This window comes from Mesoplodon bidens, assembly GCF_964165515.1.
Source record: "Mesoplodon bidens genome assembly, chromosome: 2".
In the NCBI taxonomy this organism is placed as follows: domain Eukaryota; kingdom Metazoa; phylum Chordata; class Mammalia; order Artiodactyla; family Ziphiidae; genus Mesoplodon; species Mesoplodon bidens.
The window spans coordinates 99,825,116-99,850,832 of record NC_138177.1 but is presented as its reverse complement, the minus strand read 5'-3'; the positions used below and the strand labels follow the sequence as shown (position 1 = coordinate 99,850,832).

Here is a 25,717-nt window from a genome sequence, read left to right as displayed (position 1 = left end):
TGAGGCTGAGTACCTTCCTCTGACTTGGGATCTTTATGGGCTCTGAATAGAAGTATATGATATGTAAGAAAAAAAAATGATGCTAGTTTAGGTCAATGGTTCTAATTTAAGATATGGCTCTGAAACAGCAGGTTAATGAAGCAGGAACAATTTTTCTATTGACAGAAAGAAAGGAGAACACTCTCAACCTAACAAGAAGAAACCAGAGCAAGGAGGAAGTATAACTCTGAAAACTGAAGTAGCCAACAGAGCAAATGGAATGCCAGGCTGCTAGCTAGGGCTTGAGCAGCTCTGCTTAGAATCACATACTGCCCTGAAAGCATTGTAGCCAACACTTACTTAGCACATGTGTTATGAATAGATGTGTGAGAATCACATTTCCAAGAATCTTCTACAGGAAATAAGAGTAATGTGAGATACTAAAAAGAGTTAGATTTGATCATAATCAAGTAGGCAGGGGATAAGGAGATAATTATTGATTGTTATAAACATGACACAATTATATTCACCAATGGATGAGGTCAGCAGATGGGTGATACACACACACACACACACACACACACACACACTCTCATGGTACAACGTGACAAGTATCAAATACCAAATGTAAATGAGAGTGTTTCAAAGGAGAATTAGCTTATTGCAACATGAGATAATCAGGTGAAATGTGACATATGATCAGCTTTCAGACAAATGAAGGCATCTCAAGATGAGGAAAATGATAAGGAAGGAGGAACAGAAGGGGGAGGAGGGAAAAAAAGTGTACATGCTGTGTTCAGGGGACGGGCAATGGAGCAGAGGGGTCTCAGCAGGCTTTAATAGGAACACTATCACCCCAGATACCAGGCAAATTCCTCATTTCAGAGCTCTAAATGCCATCCCTATGTGACGGCACCCACATTTTTATCCTCAAACCTAAATTCCAGACCTTTATATTCACTTGGACGTCTAAGAGGTATCTCAAATTTTTTATACCCCAAACTAAACTTTGGTTCCTCCACCCCAACATACGTCCTCAGACAACTCCTTCCTATGAGCTGCTCAACCCTAAACTCGTACTCTATTCCTTTACCAGCATCACACCAAGTCCAGGCGCAGGCAATAAGGAGGTGCACTGTTTTTAGACGATTTAAAAAGTTATAAAACTGACAAAAATAAGCCTTTTTGTATTATCACCATGAGCAGGTGACTCTAAACAAGTCAGTGATATTCTAAACACCATCTCCCCCCAAAAAACTCTTTGGTGGATCTAAATTCTAAATAATGGCTACAGTTGCTACAGAGTTTTAGTAATAAATGTTTTTAAAATAAATATCCACATGCGTCAGGTCTACAGTCCTCTGCTCTACCAGCTGAGCTATCGAAGGTGAAGCAATTATACTCCAATAAAGATGTTAAAAAAAGTGTAAGCTTTAAATGATCCCAATTTTATTACTCATTCATTAATAAACTGAGTTCTACAGAACAGTTAATATGGAGAACTCCAGTTAAACAGCAGCCACTGGCACATGCTGATTCACCTACAAGCATATTCCTCATTCCAATGGCCATAGGCAGCATGTGTCTCCACCCCTGCAAGACTACGTATTCCAATGTTTAAATAGTTGATCTGTGATTGATAAAATAACACATGAAGCAACATGAATCTACTTCAATTCTATAATTTTGTGTGACCAGAAGTTTTTAACTTGGGTTTAAACTTTAAAATAGTGAAACTGTGAACTATACCTTTAATATTGAAATTATTTTGTTTTGATTGTTAATATTCTGTTTTATGGGAGTGAATAAAAATAATTATAATCACCAATTATTACATAATTCTCTTTGAAGATTATTTTATTGTACAGACTAGAGGATAACCATATTTTAAAAATTATCTATTCCATATATCAAATGCTCGAGGGACAGCACTAAACTGCCATTTTTGAAACCCCCTCATGCATTTATAAACACCTGACATACTCTATAGTTGGTTTATTGTTGCTTTATTGTCCACCCCCCCACTACCAGAATACGAGCCCCATGAGAACAGGCACTTTGCTTTATTTACCTTTGTATCTCTAGGGCCCGAGACAATGACCAGCACATAGTAGGAGATCAATAAATAAAAAAGGAAGGAAGGAAGGAAGGGAGGAAGGAGGGAGGAAGGGACAGAGGGAGATTACCCTCAAGACTGCGTGTTGAGAAAGGGGATACAAGGATAGAAGATGGAATTTAATTGGAATGGTTATTTCCCAAGTTTGTTGTACTTATAAAAAAAAACTTTCATTCTTCTATATGTGCTCTTTTAACAATCTAAAGTTTTGAAAGAAATTTTCCTTGTGGCCACAAATCCTTTAGTACAATCAGTGGAATGCCCAGATAACCTAAAAAAATAATCGTTCTTATATGTTCATGTTTCTTTTATCAAAATGGATTTAACCAGTAACAACCTCCTTCCATTCTTTTTAAAGCATAATGTTCATACTCCGATAGAACTTTGCTTTAGTTTATTACGCTACAGGTACCACACTTTAAATTTGTGTTACATCACACATGTTCTCAAAATATTTTCTATGACCAAATCTATTTCACCTAAACCCCATTTCCTTATTGTGAATCCATAGGTTGTCTTTTTGTTTTGTTGATGATTTCCTTTGCTGTGCAAAAGCTTTTAAGTTTGATTACGTCCCATTTGCTTATTTTTGTTTTTATTTCTTTTTCCTTGGGAGACTGATCTAAGAAAATATTGCTAAGATTTATGTCAGAGAATGTTTTGCTTCTGTTCTCTTTTAGGACTTTTATGGTGTCATGTCTTATATTTAGGTCTTTAAACCATTTTGAGTTTATTTTTCTATATGGCATGAGTGTTTTAAGTTCATTGATTTACATGTAAGCTGTCCAGGTTGCCCAACATCAGTCGTTGAAGAGATTGCCTTTTCTCCATTGTACATTCTATAGAGTTCCATTTATTTTAAATAAAGCAAACTCCATCCAATTTCTAAGCTTAATATGAATTTCTGAAAATCAGATACAAAGTGAATATTTTCCATTTCAGTGTATGAATCTTCATGGGAATAAATGATTATGTGACTGAATCCTGGTTTAATAACGATGCTGATTAATAGTAAATAATAATATGGTATCTATGAGATAAACACTGCATAAATGTACATTAAAATGGAGCATTTTTAGTAGACTCTAACATAATTGTAATCAAATGCAAAACTTAAAGAGATTGGAGAATGAAAACACGTGACCAGGACAGCACGTCTGTGTACACAACAAAATGAATCATCCAATATTCTGTGGAGTTTGGTTTCCCCATCTCTAATTTGCATAATTTTCACATATATATATATATCGCCATTAAAGGAAAGACTCACAGGGGTAAAATAAGCTTTCTTTTTTTTTTAAGATTTTTTTGATATGGACCATTTTTTTAAAGTCTTTATTGAATTTGTTATAATAGTGCTTCTGTTTTATGTTTTGGCTTTTTTGGCCACGAGGCATGTGTGATCTTAGCTCCCTGACCAGGGATTGAACCTGCACCCCATGCATTCGAAGGCAAAATCTTAACCACTGGACAGCCAGGGAAGTCCTAAAATAAGCTTTCATATGATTGGTTCCTCTATTCATAAAATATTTTGCTGAGATTTCTCTTAAATTCACAGAACTAGACAGAGAAATTTTAAAATAAATATTGCTTAAAGCCAACTGCAAATTTAAAGTGAATAATGAAATCAAAATTTGAGCATTTGGAAAAAGAACACTTAAAATACCATCTGTGAGCCTGAAGTTCCTATACGATTACGAACCAACAATATTCATAATCATTTTACCCCATCATTTTTGACACTGTGAACATGAAATAAATGTAGGCATTACCTTAAACCACCAACGTATTCTTGTTTTTCAAATATAGTGATGTCAGAGTAGCCTAATCGAGCCAAGAAGGAAGCACAACTTATACTTGCAGGCCCAGCACCCAAAAGAGCAATCTTTGCAGAATAGGCTTCAGGCATTTTTTCTGGGGGAGGCAGAAAATGATTCCTGATTTGTGGGATATTCATTGCTTTGAACACCTACGGAGAAATCAATTGGCATGGTTAAAATTTTTAAGCTGACTTTTACGTCCTCAAACATATTTTTAATGTTTCCAATCCATTTGTGCTTTTAATAGAAATAAGCAGTACATTTTAAGTATTACCATACTTAGAAGCTATATTGGGTCAAGCCGATGGCAATTTATGCTTGACTAACTCTTTCTCAATCTTTGAAATTCCTGTCTAAGGTCCTCTAGGAAGCATTCCTGACTCACTTTCCCTACTCCAGCCCTGGTCCAAGTTAAGTGCTCCTCCTCTAAGCTCCTGTATCATACTGTGTATGCTATTAATGAAACCATTTACCATGTGTGCCACGTTTCCATGTTAGTCAGCGGAACATTAGTTCTTGAGTCAGAGAATATGTCATATATAAAAACACACACATATAACTTACTATTTGCTTTAAATATTTTTAAAAACATGTTACCATTGTATAACCAGCAGTGAGAACTAACCTGGCACACAGACATTCAGTAGATAATTTATGACATCTGCTTCTGGTTATGATAGATTAGCTTTTGAAGGATAACATTTCAAAAATATGTTGGAAGCACTGGAGAGCCTCTGAAGTAAGGCTGACTAGAGGAGCCAAGATCTCAGAAAAAAGGGAATAGCAGAGAAGTGAGGTGACAGTTTAGGAGTTACTTTTACCCTGAGGGAATTTGCCACTTCTTAGCAGAGTGAAGGATCTTGTAGATAGATGACCACGGCTCAGAAGAGACAGAAAGAGAGATTTTAGCTAATTTTCTAGGACTAGAGAGACACAGTGTTCATAAACAAAACAAATCTCTATAAAGCAGAAGGGAGCTTTCTGCACTCTGAGAGGCCAGAAGAAACAACTGGAGTACAGGAGTAGCTGAAGAAGAAAAAGTCCTAGTACACACCTTAGCATACAGCTGAAACTTCTGGAGGGCTGTACTCTGCAAGTGGGGCAAACCAGAGGAAGACATGTAACCCAGACTGATTTAGATGAAGGTGATAAGGTCTCACTCTTGTCTACCTCCCAAATGATAGGGTGAACCTTCTGTGGAGGATAATAAGTCAACTACAACATCTACAAATTTTCATCTACAAGGCCTGGCTTTTGATCAAAAAAGCCCAGGCCTCTCATTAACTGAGAACTAAGAACTGCCAGTAACTCAGAAAACATAAAGATATGCATACATAATCCAGTAAGTGTAGTTATCAAAGATAGACTTTAGAATAACTATAATGAACATGTTCAAAAAAATACATAAGAATGTGAACTTCACCAGGAAACTTCAATTTGTTTTAAAAAAAAACAAATTTTAGAAAAGAAAAAAATTCAAAATTAAAATTGAAAACTAAATAAATGTACTTAACAGTAATTTGAACAGGTGAGCAAAAATGGACTCATAAACTGAAGATTGGTCAATGTTTTGTTCTGTTATTTGTAAATTATTATTGCACTGGATTTTCTCCCTTAGTTTTATAGTAGGGTGCATCAACCTTGGTAGTTTTTCTGATGAACTGAATATTTGAATGAAATTTTGTAAACTTCATCACAAAAGCAACATGTTTAGAGATCTGGCTTTAAAATTATGCTCTTGGGGCTGAGTCATGACCTCCATCATTCTCACGGTGTACAGTATTGAATAAGTGTTTTAACATCTCCATGCTTCAGTCTCCTCAAACTGTAAAGTGGGGTTAATAATATCTATCTCATAGGGCTAATATGAGGATTAAATGAGTTAATACATGTAAACCTAATCTGAGGGTTTCTCTTCCCATCTGTAATGAATGCCAGGGCACAGTAGAATTGTACCACATAGTAGTAGCCATCCAGCAAGATTTTGATGAATTTCAAAATTCTTGAACTCCAGTGATTGGTTTCAACAAATGAGTAACACATGCAGTTCTTCCTCAGTGATACAAAAGGATGGTTATTTATAGGTTATTTGTAAGTGAATAATCTTGAGGAACATTTTAAATAGATTTCCTTGTATAATCGCCCTGTGGTTTCTGACTTTTCACTCATCTGGAAAGTGCATTTCTTTCATCACTCCATATTGACTTTACTAGCATTTTCCCCATAATTTTCATATTATTTTGAGGCAAGGGAGAAATTATCCTGATTTTAAAAATGGAATGACTGAGACACAGAGAGAGGCCATGTAATATTCCCCCAAGCCTCCTCACGTTCTGGAGACAGAAACAGTATAATTTTCTAATAATTATGCAGTGTTCTCTAAATGGAAAAGGACAAAACACGGTAAATGCAAAGATATTTACCAATTCTAATTTGAGAGTATCCTTTTTCTCATTTAAATCTTTCTTACTTTTTAAAATGGTACTTAATGGAAATGAACACAAATATTTGGTAGCTATATTTTTTCCTCAATTACTCTACTTGTTCTTATTAACCAAGCAATAGCAACTATAAACTATAGGGGAATCATGACAAAGTTTTCTTGGATATTTCAGAATATCTCCACTAGTTGAGGAATATATTATAAAAGGTTAGCTGTATTCAACATATCCCATAAGAGTTTTATATTTTTGCAAGTATTTAACTTGATTTTATTATAGAAAAAAACATAATTTCTGGTCATTTCTGAAGAGATACTATTTCATCAGTGTAGGTCTAAGAGGAACCTTAATAAAAATAATACATTGGTTTCATTTTGCTGGTTTCAGTTTCTTTGAGTTAATTAATTAGCAATATGACAGTCTGGTTACCTTTTGAATGCTTAAATGGAGAGAGATTGTTATTTGTGCATCCAAAAGTAAGTTACCTCAAATTACATGCCTTTAGGAGACATTTCTATGTAATTTTCTTTGTAACTTGCTTCGTTTTGTGAAAGAAGTCAAAGGAAGTACTGAGTACATACTATTCAACGCACTCATCCTTTGAAAAGAAATATTCTTGGGCTGTCTGACAGTTTCTTCACCACAACTAAACAAGGGACACCAAAAGTGGGAACTGTGTTTCAAACACATCAGAAACAAGGAAAACTTCATGCTATGGCAAAATTTTAGTTATCAAAATTATTAATGCATTAGTGATTCTTAAAAAATGTTGTTTCATTATTTTCTTGTTATTAAAATAGACATTATTGTGAGACATCACTGGCATGGTAAAAATACTGTGTAATTTGAAATCAGAATATTCTGTTCCATTAAATTTCCACCTTAATTTGGTAAATATCTTTATGTGCCCTCTATGCACTAGATACTAGTATGAATAAGACAAACACAGACCTTCCAGTAAGTAGTTCCCTGGGCAACAGGGTACTCATATGTCTTAAATATAGAAAAATTATTACAATGCAATCTGTCCATGTGTAGGGTTCATTTTTATACATGGTGCTGTTGGAGCTGGTGAGAAAGAAATGTTATCTCAGAAGGGAAGAAGATAACACCTTAGCCAAATCTTAAAAAAATGACACATGTTATTGTGGAGAGGATTTCACCTCTCTAAATGTCAGCTCTAAAATTAAGAGAGTAATAATTACTTCAACAACTTATTGTGAAGATTGAATAAATCAATGATGATAACCTCCCGGGATTAATGCTTTCTCTTTATAAGGCACTCACGTAGGAGCTTAACATTTATATCTCCAGCCCTAAAAATCTTTAAAGTTAGGTATGATTGCTCATTTTATAGCAATTTTATATTGCTATATTTTATATTCCCCCATTTTATATTCCCCCGTCCTATCAGCAGAACTGATTCCTAACTTATTATTCTACATTATAGTTCATATTTTTATTATGATTAAACTATATGTTCTATTTGCGATTTAAGGCTACAACTGAATTAAATAGTTAAGTTGACAAAATTCAATTAGAAAACATAGGTGTGTGTACTTTGGTTATGAGCAGCTTTACTGATCCAAAATCATATGTAGGTTCAAACTAATCAGTGCAAGCACTCATTTGCCTTCAGAATTTGCTTATGCTGTTCTCTGTGCCTTGAATTCTCACCCACTCCCAACTTTAACATACTTGATGAACACCTTTCAGGATTCGGTTTAAATTTCACTTTCTCAACTCAGCTTCCCCTCCCTGCTAGACTATCTGTTAGGGTTCCTAGCTACTGGCTCCCACAGTATTGTCTGACTGCCCCCTCTCCGCACTTCATTGCAATTTGCTTGCTTTATTGTCTTTCTCACTAGGCAATAAGCTCCCTGAGGGCTAGTATCATTCCTATGTTGTTCATCACTGTATCCTTAGCACCCAGACACTGCCTAGTACCTAGTTCGTCACTCAAATATGTGCTCAATGCTGGAGTTGGAAAATAAAGCTGCTGGGGGTCAGGCAATCCATGCTACAGCTTGCTGGGGACAAAAGGAGAGCAGGGAGGCAATAGAGAGTGATGGAGACATGGTAGACTGGAGAGATCATTCCCCCGTCCTATCAGCTTCAACTGATTTTTAATATGATTTTTCTAGAAACGGCAGAAATGCTTAACTACTTATAAGCAGGTCAATAAAATAAAAAAAGAACAGTAATTAGAAGGCAGCCATAATTGAAATGTACTGGTTGTTATGTGATATGCCAGATAATCATTTATTAAACGACTTTAAAAAAAGCCAGGTTTTCTTTGTAGATCATCATTATTTTTGCTCTCATTTTCTATTTCATTATTTTTCTATTATTTTCAGTTCCTTTCTTCTACTTTTTCCTCATTTACCACCAACACATCCCTTCTCCACCTGTTTCCTCTCTCTCTAGCTTCTTGAAATGAAACCTGCTTACTTATATATAATCTTCATCTCTTCTGTTATATATACTTAACACAATAAATTTTCATGTAAAAATGGCTTCGGCTACATTTTACAGGTTGTCAATGGAAATTGTGTCATTCAGGTCTAAATATTGTATAATTTCTATTGTGATAACCTCTTTAACCCATGAGCTATTTACAAATGTGTGTTTTAAATTTGTTGCTATTGCCTTCATTTTGACAATATTTTTATTTTTGATTTCTAATTTAGTTGTGTTGCAGAAAAATGCAGTCTGTATGTATTTATTTGGAAACAGTATATACATATATATCCACACACATATATATCTATATGCACTCACTCTATATTACTTGGGTACAGGAACCTTTCTTGATTTATTAAATCAATCTAATAAACTTTATTCAAAAAAATCTTACAAATTTTGAGTAAGGCCATATTGTAATGTATATGTAAGTTTATGAATTTTATATTTTTAAGACATTTATTCTTCTTTTCATTAATTGTTTTTCTCTTTATTTTTATTAGTACTTTCCCTAAAATTCCACTTTTGTTACATATGAATATGACTACATTAACTTTTTTATGGTTACTATCTTGCAAGGTATTTCTTTTTTCAACCACCTTATTTTCAAGTTATCTGATAAGGTCTTTCGCTTTTAAACATCATATAGCTGTTTGGAGTATTTTATTATTATTATTATTATTATTATTATTTATTTATTTATTTATTTATCTATCTATTTATTTATTTGCTGTACGCGGGCCTCTCCCACCGCAGAGCACAGGCTCCGGACGCGCAGGCTCAGAGGCCATGGCCCACGGACCCAGCCGCTCCACGGCATGTGGGATCTTCCCGGACCGGGGCACGAACCCGTGTACCCTCATCGGCAGGCGGACTCCCAACCACTGCGCCACCAGGGAAGCCCCCTGGAGTATTTATTTTTAATCCATAATAAAGTCCCTTATGTTTTAATAAGTAAACTTAATAAATATAAGTTATTATGATTAATTATATATTTGTATGTATTTCTACTATCTGCTCTGTGCTTCCTGTTTACCATATTTTGTATTTGCTTCTCTCTCTCGTTTTTTATTTTTCCTTTCCTGTCTCTCACTGGATTAAGTTTTCTACCCACCCACCCCTCTTTGATTCTTAGAAGTTACAGGTGGTATTTCTATATTTTTTGTGATTACCTTTTAATTTTTAACATAGATATTTCAATGTTTTTAAAACACTGAAGAGAGATATCAAGTATCTCTCTCCTCCCAACACAAAAGGCCCTTAGCACCCTTAACTGTGCTCTACCACACACACCTCAAACACCTTCCTTGTCAATTTTATATAAAATTTTACCTCTATCTTTTTTAACACCCCAAAATGAGTTGTTATCATTACCTTACAGCCAATAGTTAATTTTATTTACCACCTTATTTTTCTGGTTTATTTGCTCACCATCATTTCTTACATCTCTCTTTCATTCCAAGTTTGTCTCAGTCATGCTGAAGAATAACTTTTAGCAGTTCTTATAACAAGGTGAGTAATAAGTCACCTTAGATTTTAAATGCTTAAAATATCTTTACTCATGCTTGTATTGTTAAGGGAGAAATACAGTTCTTTATCTTAGTTCTTTAAATAAAGTGTTCTTGGCTTCTAACATCTATGGATGCTGATGAAAAGTCTGGGGTCAGTCTAAACGTTGTTTGGTTTTAAAGTAATCTGTTTTCTCTTTTTCTGGAAGCTGCTTCTTTTGAGATCTTTGGTATTTCACAATATTATAATTGTGTGTATAATAGAGGGGCTTACATCTTTCCTTTCTTTTGGAAAATTCTCTACCATAACTGCCTTTAGGCTGCTCTTCACCAATCTCTTTCTATTCCATTTCTAAATTTAACTTTTTACTCGTATTTTTATTACAGTGAATATTTCCAATCAACTATTTTTCATAACAAATTCATTGTTTTTTTCATAATTTTACGTTATTTTTATGGATATTATTTTCTGTCTGTTTATTTTAAAGGCCTGATTATGGTAGTATTTGGCTTCATTAGGATAAAATCATCTATAGGTTGAGTCTTTTGATTATCACTGGCAGCATTAGCTTTTTTAGTGTGGCTTTGAACTTTCTGTTCCAGACTTATTCTGAGAGAAAGTTTTCTGTCTTTGCACTTACTCTCTTGCTTCTTATGTACAGTACATCATGACCTCCACCCAGCATCACTCCTCTCCCTCTACCCCACTGCAGAACCAGGTCTCTAACTGGAAGCTCAGGGTTCCAGTCCCCAGGTGATATTTAGAGATAACACAGAAGCAAGTTACTGGGCCACTACGCACATGCCCAAAACACTGGGGCACAGCTCTCACTGCTTATCTTTGTAGCTTCATATAAGTCCTAGCCCTGCACCTATTTTTTAAAACACTTTCTACCAGGGTTAGGTAAATCCAGTCCTCTACAATGCATAATGTTTTTGGTACTTATTATCCCACACCAGTCAAACTCCCCAGCAGCCCCTGATTGTTTGCTTATGCAGAGCCTAGCAAACGGTGGCCCAAGTCCCCTGTCTACTGTTGAATATTTCTGTACCATTTCTGGCCCCAAAAGGTATTTATCTTCCTTTTTAGTTCAGCTATTAACTTTTCTTGTGTGCTTATTATATTTCATTTATAGTTACACTTTGGAGCAAATGGGTATTTAAATTTTAACTCCCAGCATAACGGCTCTTACAAGTGATTCATGCTGATACACTATTACTGCTTTGTACTAATTTATACTACTACTCATCAAATATATTTGTGAAAAAAATACATATTTTTAAGTTGTTAGGATTCAAACGAATGAAAGTCCACCCTTCTACACTGTAAGGTGCCCCCAAGAGTATATATATTTGAACTTGTAAAAAACAAATTCAAAAAACATTAATAGCAAATCTTAATAACCATGTGATTTCAGTAAATTTCAATGTTATTGCCCCAAATCTCTGAACATATTTTTATGTGTTAAAACTCCAGATACTAATATATAGTTTTAAGACAAACTAAAATGTTGTGATGAAAATCATCTAACAATTTATCCATCCTGCAGGTTTAATTATTCATCATTGTGCCAGCACTGAGTATTTTTTTTAATTTTTTTGGAAGATAGTTGCTTTACAATGTTGTGTTAGTTTCTACTGTAGAGCAAATTGAATCAGCTATATGTATACATATATCCCCTCTTTTTTGGATTTCCTTCCCATTAAGGTCACCACAGAGCACTGCATAGAGTTCCTGTGCTATATAGTAGGTTCTCATTAGTTATCTATTTTATACATAGTATCAAGAGTGTATATATGTCACTTCTAATCTCCAAATTCATCTCACCCCCCAACCCCACACTGAGTATGTTTAATAGATTTCTAAAGATTTTTGGAAAAGAATGTCAAATATTTACCGAAATCTTTATCAAGACATTATTCCTTTCTATTAATCATTGCATTAAGACCAAAAGGAGAGACATAAATCAAGCCTGTACAGACATTACTTGTGTTTGCATCCCCAAGAGCAGCCCTCTTGATTTTATTGATACAAACTGATTTTATTACTCTTTAATGCATATCTTTCATGTACGTCTTATTTCTCTCAGAAATACGCTTTTTCTTGTCTATGAACAGTATTCACAAACTACTGATAACACTGTTTTCAAATAGGCGTAGTATGGAGAAATTTTATTCAAAGATGATACAAGTTTGGGACAATAAGGCAAGTGTGAGATGTCATCAAATCTAACAACTATCGCTAATCCATATTCTATTTATAGATGAACTGCAAAAGGCATTAGCCATAAATATTGGTTATTATCCATAAATACTGGTTATTATCCATTATCATGGTAATATATCTTAGATTATACACATGAACTAGCAGATCTTATGAGCAGTTTGCCAAACTGTATCATAAATGTGTTAGACTCATTCTTAAAAGTACTTATAGACCAGTTATCACAAAATGATGCTTAGGTTTTCCTAATTAATATAAAACTTTAGGTAAAAGCTTAAACTTCAGAGATCTCAATTGCACGAGTCCCTTCCAAGGCCCTGCATTTAAATTCGTAGCAGTACTTTTGTGTAATTCTTCAAAGAAGGAACCCAAAGTTTATCATCTCAGGCCCCATGAAACCTGAATACTGGCTATATAATAATCCTTCAATTCCAAGAAGAAAAGAAAAAACAAAAGCTTACTGGTAACATATATAAATAAAGAAAATGACTAAGCCATATGTGTTGGTCTTACACAACCTACTTTAATATAGTTGCTTCATATCTAACAGAAAATGAGGTACAGTGACCTCAGTTTGTGAGTTGTAAGGTACAGTGACTGAGGTATTTGTGGCTGAGTCAACAAGGTGTAACACTGTGAGCGTGCAGCCAGAAAACCCAAGTTTACATTGACTTTGTATCAGTGACTTATAACATTAGGCAGGACAAGTGACAGTTTGTGAAATAATGGGAATTAGATGCTTTGTACTCTGGATCTGCCTTTTATTACATGTGAACTTGTGTAAGCCTCTTGTTACTCATACAAAAAAATGAGGGTTATAACATTTACCTAGAGGGTTATTTTGAGTATCAGTCAAGTTCTAAGTAAAGTACCTAACATTGTCCAGGGCTAAAGGAGTTTGTTTAACAAACTATGATTTTCTAATCATTTTGATCCTTGGTTTCCTCATGCCCAAAATGGGAAAACCATTGGCTAGTTTACATGTCTTAATGGTTGTTTTTCAACATTTTAAAGTGAGATACTATAAAAAAGCATTGAAGTGCTATGCAAATATGGAGTATTATGATGCTACAATTTCCCCCTACCTGATCCCTATCCTTTGTACTAAGGTCTAATCACCTCCAAAACCAAATATCAAAAATTAATGAAGATTAGAGAGGGGAGACAGCAGACACAAGAAGAACTACAATCCTGCAGCCTGTGGAACAAAAACCACATTCACAGAAAGACAGAAAAGATGAAAAGGCAGAGGGCTAAGTACCAGATGGAGGAACAAGATAAAACCCCAAAAAAACAACTAAGTGAAGTGGAGATAGGCAACCTTCCAGAAAACGAATTCAGAATAATGATAGTGAAGATGATCCAGGACCTCGGAAAAAGAATGGAGGCAAAGATCGAGAAGATGCAAGAAATGTTTAACGAAGACCTAGAAGAATTAAAGAACAAACAAACAGAGACAAACAATAAAATAACTGAAATGAAAACTACACTAGAAGGAATCAATAGCAGAATAACTGAGGCAGAAGAACGGATAAGTGACCTGGAAGACAGAACGGTGGAATTCACTGCTGCAGAACAGAATAAAGAAAAAAGAATGAAAAGAAATGAAGACAGCCTAAGAGACCTCTGGGACAACATTAAACGCAACAACATTCACATTATAGGGGTCCCAGAAGGAGAAGAGGGAGAGAAAGGACCCGAGAAAATATTTCAAGAGATTATAGTCAAAAACTTCCCTAACATGAGAAAGGAAATAGCCACCCAAGTCCAGGAAGTGCAGAGAGTCCCATACAGGATAAACCCAAGGAGAAACACGGTGAGACACATAGTAATCAAACTGGCAAAAATTAAAGACAAAGAAAAATTATTGAAATCAGCAAGGGAAAAATGACAAATAACATACAAGGGAACTCCCATAAGGTTAAAAGCTGATTTCTCAGCAGAAACTCTACAAGCCAGAAGGGAGTGGCATGATATACTTAAAGTGATGAAAGGGAAGAACCTACAACCAAGATTACTCTACCCAGCAAGGATCTCATTCAGATTCAATGGAGAAATCAAAAGCTTTACAGACAAGCAAAAGCTAAGAGAATTCAGCACCACCAAACCAGCTCTACAACAAATACTAAAGGAACTTCTCTAAGTGGGAGACACAAGAGAAGAAAAGGACTTACAAAAACAAACCCAAAACAATTAAGAAAATGGTCATAGGAACATACATATCAATAATTACCTTAAACGTGAATGGATTAAATGCTCCAACCAAAAGGCACAGGCTTGCTGAATGGATACAAAAACAAGACCCATATATGTGCTGTCTACAAGAGACCCACTTCAAAACTAGGGACACATAACAGACTGAAAGTGAGGGGATGGAAAAAGATACTCCATGCAAACGGAAATCAAAAGAAAGCTGGAGTAGCAATACCCATATCAGATAACATAGACTTTAAAATAAAGAATGTTACAAGAGACAAGGAAGGACACGACATAATGATCAAGGGATCACTCCAAGAAGAAGATATAACAATTATAAATATATATGCACCCAACATACGAGTACCTCAATACATAAGGCAACTGCTAACAGATATAAAAGAGGAAATCGACAGTAACACAATAATAGTGGGGGACTTTAACACCTCACGTACACCAATGGACAGATCATCCAAAATGAAAATAAATAAGGAAACAGAAGCTTTAAATGACATGATAGACCAGGTAGATTTAATTGATATTTAAAGGACATTCCATCCAAAAACAGCAGATTACACTTTCTTCTCAAGTGCACACAGAATAGTCTCCAGGATAAATCATATCTTGGGTCACAAATCAAGCCTCAGTAAATTTAAGAAAATTGAAATCATATCAAGCATCTTTTCTGACCACAACGCTATGAGATTAGAAATCAATTACAGGGGAAGAAACGTAAAAAACACAAACACATGGAGGCTAAACGTTACTAAGTAACCAAGAGATCACTGAAGAAATCAAAGAGGAAATCAAAAAATACCTAGAGATAAATGACAATGAAAACACGACGATCCAAAACCTTATAGGATACAGCAAAAGCAGTTCTAAGAAGGAAGTTTATAGCTATACAAGCCTACCTCAACAACAAGAAAAATCTCAAATAAACAATTTAACAAAAAAAAAATAATAATGAAGGTTGGATTATTAGTCCAAATATGCTAATGTAAATGCATATGCCTTATTAAGTTTGTTATGAAATTTCATTGTTGGTTTGTATTATTTCCTGAGAAACTACAATGTTTCTCAGGACATGTAGTATGTAGAAGCAGCCTACAACAACACTTAATTCTAATCAATGTTCAATCAATGTTTGTTTGATTAACTGAATCCTTACCTAGTGGGAGCTTAATACACTGGGTGTTTATACAAGCCAGTTTTCCTGGTATAGTCCTGGTTTGTTTCTGTTGCCCTGAATTAATTATTAATAGTGTTCTCATTCACTCTCCAAAGTATCTCGGTCATTTGTTTTATTAACTGATTTATAAAGCAATCGACATAACACACAGAGTATATCCAATCTCACATTTCAGTTTATGCACTTTTTCTTAATAATTGATTTTAATATGTGGACTGCATCTAAATTTTTTATTCATCTCTACTTATCTATTTGATAGATGGGATGCATCACAAAAAAACATTATTTGAGAGAGGACAAGCAATACTCTATTATTTATTAGTGTATGTGTGTCTATATTCTCCTCCAATATACCTGTAGAAGGCAAAAGTTTAAGGCTTTCAGTGACTCCATGTTCAAGATGAAGATATGGTAGAAATAATATTTGTCCTATTAAAATAATCACTAACTCAAGTAATCATGTTCCTTCTTCATTCACAATTCTTTAAAGCATTTATTGCAGCATTTAACAAAATATAAATATTGAAGTCATTTAAGTAATTTTACTAGGTTACTTAATGTAGCCTCATAATACCTGGCTGTTTGAATTATATCAGTGTATTTTTTTACTATATTATAAGCACTAGTCAATTTGATTTCAACTGTGCCTACTCAATAAAACATAGAAATAAATACAAATAGTATATGATGGTATATAAATAGTATATTATGGTACATAAATAGTATATGATGGTGGGCTAAGAACTGGGTATTACAAATGAGAGGTGATATAAAAAACCTGCTGAGAGATACAATTAGAGAAAAATCTAAAGAGTAATTCTGTTCTCAGTGAGTCACCTGATTTAGTCTGGAATTCCGTTTGTCAGTTCCATTCTTAGCTGAAAATTTGAAAAGTAAACTAAAAGTACAGTGTCAAGAAGTATATGCCACACAAAACAGTATATTTAATGGGTATTAAAATAATCTCATAAAACATTTACTGGGAAAAACAGATACTGTTTTTAGATACCAATTTCATAAACTAATGTATTCCTAAAAATTCATAATTGAGGCAGCAATCTTAAGTACTAATCCTCTGAACCTCATTCACTTTAAGATTTAGAGTCAAAATTTAGAACCTTGGACTTTCAATTTTAATTTTTCTAAATTGTCTCTAAAACTCTCTAACATCAGTAAAAGGGAAGTGATTTGACATGCAGCTAATTATCTACTTATAGTTGTTTTTCAAACTTTAGAAATGAGTAGAAAGGTGCATTCTCATTTCATTATCCTTTTGCAACAATTCATCAGTTAAATTTGAGAGGTAATGAGAGTCTAGTTGGTTTATTAAATGTGATAAATATATGATTTCTTAAAAATTCAACTAAATGATCAAACACATTTTAAAATAAAATTTTCAAGTGTTACATTTGTGTAGAGAAATTTTTAAGACCCTGATGAAATTGATAAGAAAATCCACAGCAAACTATTATTTCCAAAATTGTTTTATTGAAGCACTATTATTATACCTAACTGAACTAGGAAAAACTGGCTCTAAGAGAGATTTGGAATAACCCTGTAGCCTGTTTGTCCCACAAGCACACAAAAGTGTATGAAGCAAGGTCACCGAAGATGTGAGGACAGCAAAGGACTGACAATACACAACAGAAAGAAAGTAGCTGAGTAGCTGGTCTCCTGATTCTCCTCATGCTATCCTTTGTGTGATTTATTCCTTTTCTACCAAATCATATGCCCATGTTCAGATGGAAAGGTGTAAGGTATGGATTTAAATGATAATGGCAGACTACAGAGTTGATATTTTAAAAATCACTTATAAGTTATAGGAAAAACAATTTTGAAAAATATCATACTGTTTTACTCTGCTTTCCTAACCTTTGCTTAATTTGACTGAAAAATAGATTTATATTTCTTTAAAGGTCAAAAATCAATCATTGTTTTATCAAACAACCAAAACATGAAATTATTTGCATCATGTTCCACTTTGACATAAGTATTCATGTCAGTAGTTTAGTAGTTTGAAAGAATAATAGTATTTTGTATACTGTTATTTATAATTTAATCATTTAATATTTTTATTTTAATATTATTTAAAATATTTATACTTTTTCTTTTCACTAGAAGTCAATTAGTTCATTGTATTTTGCTTATTTTTTTAATTGAAGTACAGTTGATTTAGTGTTAGTTTCAGGTGTACAGCATAGTGATTCAGTATTTTGTAGATTGTACTCCATTTTAGGTTATTACAAGATAATGAGTGTAATTCCCCGTGCTATATAGTATATCCTTGCTGCTTATCTATTTTATACATAGTGGTTTGTGTCTGTTAATTCCATACCCCTAATTTGTCCCCCCCAATCCCTCTCTCCTTTGGTAACCACAGGTTTGTTTTCTATATCTGTGAGTCTGTTTCTGCTTACCTTCACAACTTTGACAGCTGGGTAAATTTAAGTAAACAACCCTTTCACAGAACTCTCTAAAATAACTTGCCCTAAGTAGTCAACTTAAAAAAAAAATGAATGGAAAGCTTTTCTATATAGTTCCACTGCGAGATTTTTATTTATGATTTGATAGATATATTTGAAGCCACAGTAATACAAAGTAAAAATGGAACGTAATAAGATACATTCCTATCTAAATTCCATGAGTCACTTAAAATAAGTTTAATGCCATTCTAATCTATGCTATGTCTTAAATAAACAGACTGCTTTGGAAAGCAGTGGTAGTAACCTCATTAAAACCAAGTGAGAGTTCTCAGAAGAATGGTGTTTCCCTCTCTCTGTTTCCTCTCTCCTGCGCTCTCTCTCTCTCTACCCCCCTTTCCTTATCGCTCTCCCCCTTTTGCCTTCTCCCTCTCTGTTGTCAGGTCACTGACAAACTAACAAAATTATTTTAACTCATTTTGTTTTGAAATGCAGTGTTAGTTCATATACATATTATGTGACCTTTTACTTAATACATCCTTGCAAGCTTGCCCTGTTTTAATTGAGGCAATGAGTCCCCAAAGAAAAATGTGGAAGAATTCAAGTGAATCTTCTCCATCAACTAAGGATTTTCTCAGGTTGTAAAGATCATACCTTGCACTGGTCAGGTAAGCCTAATGCAATTTTGAATTTGGTAGGAAAAGAAATTAAATCCAAGAATTTATTGCAACAACTCACAACCACAAATTGTTTCTATTTTCTCATTCCCAGGAGCCCTTCCTTAGAATTAACCTGTCAGAAAGCAGGAAGGGAATAACCCTGATTTATTACTAAAAGCAAAGTGAGATTTAAGTTTGAGGGATACTATGGGAAGGGTCCTAAAAAGAAAGAATATATTGCATTTAAGTTGACAATATCAGACAGGGAAGTCATTAACTAAAAATCTAGTGCTGACAGGCATTTAATTTGGTATTCTAGCCAACTGGACACCAAGGATTACAAAATTTTACTGGAACCTGCATATAAGCTGGTCATTTAAATGATACATGGGAATTGACCTGTTAGTTGACTCCAAAAAGGACACCCCAGAGAGAATAAGATGTCCCAGAGAATCAAAGTCATTTAAAAAGGATTCATTAAAAGAGAAAGACATGGCACAAACTTACAGGATAAATAGGGACAAAATGTTTTCATATTACTTCATTATAAATTTGCATCCAAATAACACACCGGCTTTTAATCCATAAATTCACAAAAGCTAATGTTAAAGAATAGTATTCAGTTTCAGGGTGTTTGATAATTCTACAACCTCTACTACTCAAAAAATATTACAGAAGAATACTGATGCATTATTTCAAGCTGTAAAGATTAAAGACAATTTCTGGAAAAAGAATCAGTTAAGCAAGATAGTCTTTTCATAATGGGGGCTCCTAGCCACATTCCAATGTAAAGTTAATGAATATATCCCATTTTCAGATCCTCCACTTTATATAACTTTCAGTGAAAGTATTTTAATAACCTTCTGGGATTACAATTAATTTGACATATGGTTTTAGAAAACTTCATTTTTGAAGCCAAGTTGTTGAATAAAAATACTGTTTATGGCAAAAAACACTTTCACTTTACCTGTATATCACACTAAAAATATTGGATATCAACAAAGCATCAAGAATTAAAGTTATTTTAAGATTTTTGTGCTTTGGGGGGAGAACAATGTATACATCTTACATACCTCAGTAGCAAACTGTTGCAATCCACCAATATTAATTGGTCCCTCTTCAGTGGCATATAAATTGCATCCACCTACACAAAGATCAGAAGTTGGACATACCATTCCACAGGTCAGACCAAGTGGGTTATCAGAAAAAATCATCTTAGCAGCTCCATAATAGTTCTGCAAAAATAAAATAAAATAAAATTTTCTTACGTAACAATGTACCTTTTAAACATTCAAATTATGACCTATTTTTTTCTATTAGATTATTGGATTGAAAATCAAGATATGTATAAGATGCAGAGGTTATAATACTGTTTACCATCAGAAGCTATAAATCAATTATTGGCAAAGTAATATATAGGAGTATTCAATATACATCATATTAATAAATGAATACTTTTGGTATTCGAAATTTAAAATATGAATGTTCTGTAACTATTTTTCTTTAACAAGGCATCTAACTCTATCCTGCTATAAATATTTCTTTACAGTTTTAACAAAGGTTATTTAAGTAGATTGCTTGAACAAGCTTAAAATCTAAATCTTAAGAAAAAAAAAAAAAAAGATTATGCTCAGGTTATCCAGGTTATCCTCCATTTAACTAAATTAAAAGCAACCAGGGCTCTATTTCCCTTCATTTCATCTGGCCTGTCCATGGATACTATGTACTGTGACACTCTTTGTTGACTATCGTCCTTCAGTAGAATCCTATTAACCAAATATGCAGACGAAACTCATTATACAGGACCAAACCTTAACAAGTTCATCCTTAATCACTTCCTTCCACACATTTGACTATTATAGATTAGCTTAGAATCCTTTACATTTCATTAAGAATTTTGGGGGACTTCCCTGGTGGCGCAGTGGTGAAGAATCCGCCTGCCAATGCAGGGGACACAGGTTCGATCCCTGGTCCGGTAAGATCCCACATGCCGCGGAGCAACTAAGCCTGTGCGCCACAACTACTGAGCCTGTGCTCTAGAGCCCGTGAGCCACAACAACTGAAGACCATGCGCCTAGAGCCTGTACTCCGCAACATGAGAAGCCACCACAATGAGAAGCCCGTGCACCACAACAAAGAGTAGCCCCCACTCGCCGCAACTAGAGAAAGCCTGCGGGCAGCAATGAAGACCCAATGCAGCCATGAATAAATAAATAAATAATTGATTTTAAAAAAATCTTTAAAAAATGATTTTTGGACTAAAAAGAGAATTGCCATATGACCCAGCAATCCCACTACTGGGCATATATCCTGAGAAAAACATGAGTCATGTACCACAATGTTCATTGCAGCACTATTTACAATAGCCAGGACATGGAAGCAACATTAAGTGTCCATCGACAGATGAATGGATAAAGAAGATGTGGCACATGTATACAATGGAATATTAATTACTCAGCCAGAAAAAGAAACGAAATTGAGTTATTTGTAGTGAGGTGGATGGACGTAGAGTCTGTCATACCGAGTGAAGTCAGAAAGAGAAAAACAAATACTGTATGCTAACACATATATATGGAATCTAAAAAAAAAAAAAAAAATTGTTTTGATGAACCTCGGGGCAGGACAGGGATAAAGACACAGACGTAGAGAATGGACTTGAGGACATGGGGAGGGGGAAGGGTAAGCTGCGACCAAGTGAGAGAGTAACATTGACATATATACACTACCAAATGTAAAATAGATAGCTAGCGGGAAGCAGCTGCAGAGCACAGGGAGATCAGTTCCGTGCCTTGTGACCACCTAGAGGGGTGGGATAAGGAGTGTGGGAGGGAGATGCAAGAGGGAGGGGATATGGGGATATACCTATGCATATAGCTGATTCACTTTGTTACAACACTGTAAAGCAATTATACTCCAATAAAGATGTTAAAAAAATTATTTTTGGAACCCGACTTTTTCATAAATTATACGACTACATCATTTACTAAATAATAAATAATAAGTTGAATATTTCAGAAGCATGTTTTCATCTAATGAAAATTAAATTATTGGGCCTGACCAGTATTCCTCAAAGCTGTCAAGTATTTTGTCAAAAATAAGGAAAATTTTGAGAAACTGTAACAATCAAGAGGTCCCTAAGGAGATGTGACAACTAAATGTAATCTGTTATTTTGGACAGGATCCTGGATCAGAAAAAGGGCATAAGGTGAAAACAGAGGAAATCTGAAGAAACTATAAACTTTAGTTAATAATAATATATTAATAATGTTTCATTAATTGTAATAAATGTGCTATACAATGTTAGATGTTAATAGTAGGTGAAACTTTGTATGGAAATTCTCTGTACCATCTTCACAATTTTTTAATAAATATAAAAATGCTCTAAAAATACTTTTTAAAAAAGAGATGGTAGAATGTATTTAACAATATGAAACAAATTCATTTATTTTTCTTTTGGCTTTTGTTTAAAGTACTTTGAAGGTCTTCAAAAACACATACATTGCTTCCATAACTAACTTCAATGATAAATACAAATTCCTATATAAAATACTGATGATAATAAACAACAACAATCATCTTTACTATTTATTGACTCTTTACTACATTCCTAGAACTTTACTAGGTCTTTAATTAAGTTTTAACACCAATCATCTTATATAAGATGTCCAGCACTAAATAAAAAATTTCTAGGCATAAGAAAAGACAGAATTAAATCCCTGATAATCAGAAAACCAAATAAATAAATGAAGCAGACCCACAGGTGATGCAGAAAGTAAAGTTAGCAGATGAAAACTTTAAATTAATTTTAATAAAAATTCAGTCTAAAAAGACACACAAAATAGATAAAACAATAAAAATATAATTAGAATATTGTAATCTGTTAAAAAAGAATCAAACTGACATTCCATAACAGTAAAACATTTTAAAATAGATCTAAATGCATGGTTTTAACAGCATTCATGGTGGTTTAACAGTATTTCTCTTATTCTCAGATCTGTCTCTCCACTCCATTTCTGTGCTTACCACCTTATTTCAGGCACTCAAACCTCTGTCTGGGAAAAGGAAATCATTGTGCAATGTTGGTGGTAATGTTAATTGGTGTAGCCACTGTGGAAAACAGTATGGAGGTTCTTCAAAAAACCAAAAACAGAACTACCATGTGGTTCAGCCATTCCACTCCTGGGCATATATCTGAAGAAAACGAAAACACTAATTTGAAGGGTTACATGCACCCCATGTTCATAGCAGCATTATTTACAAAAGCCAGGATGTGGAGGCAACCCAGATGTCCATCAATAGATGAATGGATAAAGAAGATATAGTATACAATGGAGTATTGCTCAATGGAGTATTGGTCTTCTTAGAAACCAACAGTCACAACTGACACATGTAAATGTTTCTTCAGTACATTTGGAAGCCGAATGACTTTTTGGCCAACCCAATATGTTCAACTGATTTTTAAAAGGGTTCCAAGACAATTCAATAGGTAAAGAACATTCTCTTCAACAAGTGATACTGTAATAACCAAATTCCACATGCCAAAGAATTAAGCTGAAACTCTACCTTACACCGTACATAAAAGTTAACTAAAAATGGATGATAGATCTAAATTTTAGAGCTAAATTTATAAAACTCTTAGAAGACAACACAGGAGCAAATCTTCATGACCTTGGATTAGGCAATGGTTTTTAGATATGACAACAATGCACAAGCAACAGCAAAAATATAGATAAATTGGATTTCATCAAAATTAAAAGGACGCCACCAGAAAAGTTAAAAGAAAACCAGAACAGGAGAAAACCATACATAATAAGAAATTTGCATCTTGAATATGTGAAGAATATCTACAACTCACTAATAACAAACAAATAGCCAATTAAAACGAGCAAAGTATTAGTATAAACATTTCTCCAGAAACATACAAATGGCCAACAAGCATAAGAAATGACATTCAACATCATCTGTCAGAGAAATGTTAGCCAAAATGACAATGAAATATCACTTCTCACCTGCTTAGTGGGCTATAGTTGAAAAGACATACAGTGAAAAGTGTTGGCAGGGATGTGAAGAAATTGGAACTCTCATAGGCTACTGATGGGATTGGAAAATGATGTGGCTGCTTTAAAAAATAGTTTGGCAGTTCCTCATAAATTTTAAAAGTAAAGTTACCATGAGATTCAGCAATTTAACTCTTCAGTGTGCACCCAAGAAAATTCACAACATATATCTATGCAAAACTTTGTACACTAATGTCCATAGCAGTATTATTCCTAATGGCTAAAATGAAAACAACTCAACTGGCCATCAACTGATGAAAGGCTAAAAAAAAATGTTGTATATCCATATAATTGATGTTATTTGGCAATAAAAAGAAATGAAGTAATGATAAATGCTACGACAGGGCTGAACCTTGAAAATATTATGCTAAGTGAAAGAAGCCATTCACAAAAGCCTACATAATATATGATTCCATTTATAGAAAATATGTAGAATAGGCAAAACTAAAGAGACAAAGCAGATTGATAATTGCCTATGACTGGGGGTCTGAAACGAAATGGAAAACAGCTGCAAATGGGTATACAGTTTCATTTTGGGATGATAAAAATATGCTCAATTTGATTGTGGTAACGATTGTAACTCTGCAAATTTATTCACCATCACTTAACTGTGCACTTTACATTGGCAAATTGTATGGGATATGAATTATATCTCAATAAAGCTGTTATTTTAAAAAGTACACTTACAGGACTGGGAATTATATAGGCAATGTGTAAGGCAATAAAAAAATCATTCTTGTAGAAAATAAAAATTTTTTATAAAGGAATATTTGAATAAGACTGCTAAATTAGATGCAAAACTGGACAATATCCTAGAAGGCAATAAAACATCACTTTTGGAGTTATATTTCCTACTGAATGGAAATAATTTGCATCTCTACTGTACACAAATCTAAAAGTAAAGATGTAAACTTGCAGTCTAAAATTTTAATTAATGTTACAAATTAATAGTTCTTTTTCCTAAAAATTAAATAATACTTAGGTGTCACCTTGGATTTACTTACAAAATGCTTTAGTATGATAATGGTAAACAAATACAGACATCTCATTGGTCGTTGGTCTGGTTTTGGATAATTTTGCCTAATAGTAGTAAACATGAAACAAACTGTTCATAATGAACAGTTACGAACTTAAAATTAATTGGTCTACTCCTAAGCAAACTTCTTTAGTTCCTACTTAACCCATTGATCCACTAACTCAGCACCTGCAATTAAGCAAGCAGTTAATCACTGCCGAGAAAATCTCAAAGTCATTGTCAGTATTCTTTCCTCATCTTACTTGACACATCAGGAACATCTGACATGACTGATTAACAAATATTTACTGACTCACTGACTAAAAAATCCTATTGCATAATTAGAAGTTTTTATAATATAAAAAGAGTATCATAGCAAAAAATGTCAATTGCAGATAACTTTAAAGGATATTTGAGGAAAAAAAATGCAGAAAGAATATAATCTACTTAAACACCTAAGGATCTTTCCACAAGAATACTGATTGTTTTATGAGCCCCAAATTAGTTTCAAGACTGCACATTAAATAATGACAGAAGAAGAGAAAGAGATACATATTTTTTTAATGCAACAAATAAAACATTTAAAATTACACTTATGGCTCACAATATGCTACTGCTGTCAAACTT

The 25,717-nt window shown here is 33.9% G+C and overlaps 1 protein-coding gene across 3 annotated transcripts in view; it reads right to left on the bottom strand.

The window, feature by feature from the left end:
• Nucleotides 1-25,717, bottom strand: part of DPYD (dihydropyrimidine dehydrogenase) — an 811,527-nt gene that overhangs the window by 574,532 nt on the left and 211,278 nt on the right. For all 3 annotated transcript variants that reach the window (XM_081225179.1, XM_081225181.1, XM_081225180.1), the window contains 2 exons: nt 20,092-20,253; nt 3,868-4,064 (listed from right to left, as the gene is read on the bottom strand). In XM_081225179.1, coding sequence (XP_081081305.1) covers nt 3,868-4,064; nt 20,092-20,253 — 359 coding nt within the window. The remainder of the gene's footprint in view (nt 1-3,867; nt 4,065-20,091; nt 20,254-25,717) is intronic.